Source organism: Opisthorchis viverrini, assembly GCF_000715545.1.
Source record: "Opisthorchis viverrini unplaced genomic scaffold opera_v5_27, whole genome shotgun sequence".
In the NCBI taxonomy this organism is placed as follows: Eukaryota; Metazoa; Platyhelminthes; class Trematoda; order Opisthorchiida; family Opisthorchiidae; genus Opisthorchis; species Opisthorchis viverrini.
In genome coordinates, this window is record NW_008751682.1 from 1832504 (window position 1) to 1839174 (window position 6671).

The following is a 6671-nucleotide window of genomic DNA, read 5'->3' on the forward strand; positions in this document are numbered from 1 at the left end:
AGTTTTCAAACCCATTTAGGCAGGAATGAGATAACTTCAGACGAAACTATTAGGGCACCTCCTCTAACAGGAATATTTCAACATACTGCAGCAAAGTTGTCAAACATTTGGGCGGTGTCAAAATTGCATACTACATCCAAAATGATACTTTCAAGTTTTTAGACTTGTTTGAGGACGCAAACATTGTGACTGAGTCGCTTTTACTACTTAGAATGCTAATAATTTTCCTCAGCCTGTTATTCATCACATTTCACCATAATTCCCACGGAATAATTGATTTTGTTTTAGCACTGTTTAATAAACACTTGTATGTCCCTCGATATCTGATTACTCAAAATTATAGACGGAATATCCCCAGGTAGCGATTTCTGCACGCATTTACCAACAATTATCTTATTACTAGGGCGGATGAAGAAAGCTGGAAGTTAAAAAGCCTGTAATGGTACAAAGACGGGATTGGTACTAAGTTTGACATACGCAGAGACACCGCGCATACTGAATACCGACTGCAACAGCCACTTCATGAGGTCTTTACAGATTATCATCATCGTCACTGATAAGAAAATGCCACTAATAAATAGTGGTGCCTAGGCATGATGAAAGAAGGCCCCACTAAGGAGGATATTGATCAATTACTGAGAAGTCTCATGTATTTAACGAAAATAATCAAGGCCTGCACAACTGAAAAACATTACCATGTCGAATTAAGGTGGCATCACTGGAGCTCAGTCCTACTGCATTTTCAAATGTATGCCTACTGTGTCGATTCGCTGCAGCTTCTTGGAATCCAGTTCCGTGGTAATCGGCTGCGTCCTCTAGAACTTCAGTGTCCCGTCCGTGTGTGATCTGGCGAAGCTTGCAACCATCTATAATGTTGGGGAGTTAAATAAACCCGTAATATTGCTGGAATCACAGTAAACGTTTACAAGTATAGTATGAGCCTAATGGAAGCCCGGGGACTGGATCTGCCTGATGGGCTTTAAAATGGGAGAAACCCTGAGTCTGCTTTGGACACCGCTCGACAAAACACCTGTGATCTGGATCTTTTCTCATTGATTTTGGAAGATACGTATCACCGCATTGTGCCATCATCGTCCGCCAACTTATGAGGTATGGTGTTGCAATTTATCTGGACGATTTCCGCCCTAACAAAGGTCGTTGGACATTTACATCGGTCATTTTCATTGCTTAAGTTTCTTCTTAAGATATCATACATCTTGGAGGATTACTATGACAAGCACTTGTGGGTCACGGAGCCTGTTTCAGGCAAATATTGCATCAGTAGAACCACAGACTGTCTAGAATACTCTTTGAAATAGCTGCATCTATATGTTTCCCGTATCAATTGGCAGTAGCCTTCATTTGGGTACTTAAGCGCAAAAGAGTTTAGTTCCTGACTCCAGATTTAGGCTCAGTTTGTTGTTTGCTCTCTACAACTTTTAGGAATGCAGAATATGTACTGATGCGGGTGTGAACGTAACTATCCCACGGGGAGTCGGATTATCCGACACGGACCTACTAGTGATCATGAAAACAGGCGAACAGAGTATTTGTGAGACTTCGGATGCATACGCAAGTGTATGCGTGGCCGATGAACAGACAGACCGGTGAGTTAATTTAGTAAAATTATTTCATCTGCGGCCAAACTTTATTACTAGGTTGACTGCCAGGCTTAATATCCAACTACTCCATTGGTAGAGACGGAAATCCACAAATCTCGCACTGCGAAATAATAGAAAAAGTTCATTTTACCTACATTTATGACGTAGTAGTTCACCGAACGGTTGTCTTACGCTAATAAATTTATACTTAGATAACTGACAGTCCCACGTCTAATCTTTTGGGACAAGCGCAGCATGACCCGTATAATTAAATAAATAAATAATTATATATATATATATATATATGAGCTGATCAGACAGTTGACGTATGCATCTGCTCAAAAGACCATCTTCCAAGTACGCCTAAAATCCCGAGAATTTTGTTTGTGATTCCGAATACGCTTGGATTTACGCTAAACAAAGTGGACACCCTGATGGCTCACAAAGTGGTCTACGAGACTATTTCTGTCACACCGTTGACTAGTTGCTTCAAAATAACACGTGAATTTCAAACTAAATGTTACCTTCCATAGTGTAGGGATGGGAGGAACGCAGAGCATGAAACAAGGTGCCAAGCAAAGGGATGAACGACAACCGTCCAAGTTCGGCTGGAAGCCTGACGACCAATGATCAGAATTCAGTAGCGTACACTGGAAGATCAACAAAGACCAAGGTCATCCATTCAGCAAGCTCTTATTGTTTCAGTGCACTCCAAACAGACAATAAACATGTTACTTAAGAAGCAGTCAAGTGCCGAACCAATCGCAGTCAGGCGAATGCGAACAGTCAATGCAGAAGTTGGAATGGCGTCGATGATAATTCTCAGTGCACAAATAAAAACGCAGTCTTTGACTGGGGCAAACTGAAGTTCTTCTCTTTATCGATTTCTGGGCTGGTAATTTGGGATAAGTTTCAGTTATTTCAGCACGGCGAGAGACCTGACGTATCCACCAACCAGTAAGTCCTCACACTGAAAGAATAGCTAAGTCTTATAGCACCTGTGGATGCATGAGAGAATTTGGTGAAAAATGGGATTAGACTCAGAAGCCGAGAGGTTGCCAAAAGTTCATCGGTTGTCATTAGGTCAATGAATCAAAATGTCCCAGTGAGTTCGACGCTGAGATTTTTGTGTACCCCATATCAACGGTGGAATCACTTTTCCAGACAGTACTGCTCTATTGCCTTACAGCTCAACGCGTTGCTTTCTGATTTGTTGCAGGCTCTGCATTTTCTCTAACTCCTACATACAGAGCACGACATAGAAAGTCCCAAGTGCGTCAGTGAGAAGAATGACAACCTGGTAGCCTATACCGTTCACAAAAGTGTCGGTGTACATATATTAGCACTTCCTTGGGCCAAATAGACCAGCGGTTTTCCTTGTCAAGGATCAGCTTCTCAGATCAGCTGATAAGAACACCGCGTCGTGCAAAACCAAGCACATTTGGGACATGAAATGCCTAAGCCAACAGAATCTTTCATTTGAATCTAGTCACACAATAACGCTTCAATTTTCTTTGGGCAGTGGTGGTAAGATGGTTCATGCTAAACCTCTCCGTTGGGAAGGAAATAGCGATGACACCAGGATTAGCACGGTGCAATCAGAGTTATTTAACAGCGACCTGACGGACACACCATCTTCCATATGTAACTAACTTTACTCCGGTCATGTCTTAAATATCATGTTATCTTAACGTCTTAATTGTACACTTTGTTTTCACCTTTGGTTTACGTGCCGATTATTGACGTCTAAAAATACGTCAACCTCAGATGGTTTGAATACCACCTGAATTCATCCATTTCATGATTAATTCTGTGACAACAAACTGTGTATGCCTCCCCGTAACCATCTTTTTGTTTCGAAAACATCTGCTAGCTCAGGTTAGAAAAAGTGTTGCCTCTGTGAATACGCACACACACAGGAAGGGTCAATGTTTTAACCACAGGATTACAAGCAAGTACACCAGAGTCAATGAAGATTCCAGTGGCTATGATTTGTCTCTGGGGCAAGCTAGTGATGATTCGTCTCCAACCTTCCTAACTATTAAATTCTTCACTATTTCAGGCCAATTTTGGCACAAATCAGCGTATGCTCGAAGACAATACACTATCCAAACAGACGCCAGAAAGAGATATTATTGCATGAAATCGCCCATACACTGGTAAGCACCGGAAATTAATATCGGTCACGACTCTATTCGTTATTTCTCTATCAGACATAATTAACCTGCCCTGAGGGCGGGTATTAAACGACTGTGATCTGAGCATTATATTTGAAGCTGGTGTGCAAAACACATTTAATAGGCGTATACGTTTTATGACTAGACTGCGTGCATCTACGAGTCTGAAACATCTTGGCAGTGTGCCGCTGTCCTGTTGAGTTCTACTTTCAGCAGCAGCAACTTGATCCGCTGTAAGGCGTTATCACCGACAACTCCAAAACAGTGTAGTAAGTTTCTTCAATACTTTGATGTTTTTCATCCCGCAATTAAAGACCAGCCCAAACTCTAATGCATGTCATGTTTTTTTAGCAATTATTTCACGCCTCCCCCTAAAAAACAGGTAGATCTGTAATAATACCACCCAAGTTATCCAAGCGGGGCTAGCTGGAAAAATCAGAAGACGCGATGCTAACAAAAGTTCTCGGGTCTAAAAGGTTGAAGAAATCAACCGAATAATGTCTCGGATGATGTTGCGGATAAATTAACGTACTGCCCTCCGCTAACCAGCATTATTTGACGTTCTTTAACGTATGTGGTGTGCAGAGTGATAACACTCCTGCTATCAATCATGTCGGCGTACATTCGTTGTCTTTTCTGTTTTTATGTTTCCGTGTGCTCATAGTTAGTTATGCTGCCATGGTCATACAGCAACAAGACAATAAGGCAATAAGATAATAGTTTTTTACTCGCGGACGAATTCAAATTTCTTCATTTGAAATACTTATTGACAAAAGTTTGTTAAAATAATAACCTGGCCGACGATGCAAATTTTATACATCTTTGGCCGCATCCAAACCTCTCTCCTCCCCTTTGTTAATCTCCTAATCTCCCAAGTACATTCTCTGTGCGCTGTGCTCTTTTTTTCAGGGCCTAACCTCAAGTTCGTACGCGTTCTTGCGTCATAGAGACGGAACTCCACGTACCCCAAGAAATAAATTGACTGATGTCCCTAATTTAGGACAAAATGATAAAGGCGTTTTCATTACAGCGTGAGTTAAACGCATGCAGTGCATTCATTTCTCAAATACGCTATTAAACCACCATAGTGAGGAAAAGACAACCGAATAATTTATATCATTAAAAGGCTGTATGTCCTCCCTCTGTATGTGGTTCTAAAACTTATCGCCCAAACTACTTTGTAGCCTTCCTCGGAGCTCATTCAATGCTCCCTAATACTTTGCCTACTTCTAAACAACTAGGACTAATTAGCAATGGTAGAAATGCGCTGCACTTAGAGCAGTAAGACTTTATTTGAGTTCATACGATTGTTCTTAATCATTTGGTTGAAATTTATTTATTTACTTAGGTTTTGCCTTACAGAGACCAAACAACTAGTAACAACCTGCGTATACGTTACCGTCAACCAACCTTACCACATACAGCGCGCCCGGAAGTGTTGTTTTCAATTTCCGTCTAATTTATCGACAAACACTACTCCGTCTAATGTACCACTTAGATAATAAGGTTAGTCGGCATCGAAATTCTGATCAGAATCTGATCACCTGGTCTCTTTGAAGCCTAACGGTGTAAGTATAGTCTCGAGAACGAATCCAGTCCTTTTCCTCAGTCCTTTGTAGGTGTCCACAGATTTTGTAACTGGTCTCAGCCTTCCAACAAAATATACAGTCAGATTCATTTAAAATGAGTCAGCGTCTGAATGGTGTACACAGGTTTATTCCTCCTATAAATGCTAGAGCAAGATGAATAAAATTATTAGCTGACAAATCCTCAAAAGTAACCTCGGATTCAAAAAAACCTGACCATATCACATGAAAGGAAGTGCATTTTGCGATTGTCCTCGTTAGTACGAGTAGGACGCGGCTCATTTTTCCTTCAATATCGTGACTAGTAGAAGCAGTTGACAACAGCCTGAATATTTCATCTTTATCAAACTAGTAAAATGTAAGCAGGATTGCTTGGTAGACGTTTGAAAATTTTGTCTGTCACCTTTAAATTTTAACTGACAAAACTACTCATCCTCTCACTTTAAACTGGTTTTCTTTGATGATCCGTTTTTATCGAAAGCAGTGTTTAATGGCATTTGTGTACTTCATTACCCTTTTTAATCCACATTCTTCTGTATCCTTTTAGAACAACCACTGGTCTGGAAAAGAAAATTGTGCTACAAACAGCCAGTAGAAGTGTTGAGAAAACGGTTTTTCACTTTACTCTTCCAACTGTACTGGTAAGTCGCTGGCAATTCGGTTGATAGCCTAGTCAACGATAATGATAAGAATGCTTTTGAGACTAACAAATTTTCTGCTCAACAACCGGTATACATTGATACGTTTCTGCACAATTAGAAAGCTGATCAGTCTTGTAACATTACTCACGTCTACAAAGTGCGGTGTTTCCAATAACTGAAGCCAACTAATCAGGCTTGTGTATAGTGTGCAAGTCAGAACTTCAGTACGCAAGTACTTCCTTAGAAGAGGAATCCTCCTAAGCTGTGCGCACTTCAACAGCGCCTGCTTTAAATATGTATGATGTATGTATGTATGCATGATGATTAAAAAATTACAACTACAAAGTTCACCTACGGGCATGTTGATTTGGATCTAATTTTAAAGACCACCGTTGGCTTGCGTAGGCTTCCTACAGATAATCATCCTTGATGACAAGTTTCGTTTAAGCACTGTTATTACAGAAACACCAAACTCGACCCGCATCAGTAAGGTATCTCGAATGAGAATGAAGCTCGGCTGTTTTGGACGACCTAATCGTCTCTCATGGTCGATTTCAGGAAGTTGCACGACGGATATTCAACGCACCCAATCTAACTGCCTTTCCAATGGAGGATTTGAGTATTGAAGGACTTGAACGTTCTCATTTTGATGGTAGAACCGCTTTG

The 6671-nt window shown here is 40.8% G+C and overlaps 1 protein-coding gene across 1 annotated transcript; it reads left to right on the top strand.

The window, feature by feature from the left end:
• Positions 1 to 1443: 1443 nt before the first annotated feature.
• Positions 1444 to 6671, top strand: T265_12956 (hypothetical protein; the record flags this gene model as incomplete). The annotated part of the gene is made up of 5 exons (XM_009166445.1): positions 1444 to 1607; positions 3664 to 3760; positions 4688 to 4809; positions 5912 to 6005; positions 6564 to 6671. Coding segments are annotated over 5 exons (501 nt in total), but the record flags the coding sequence as incomplete, so codon positions are not given.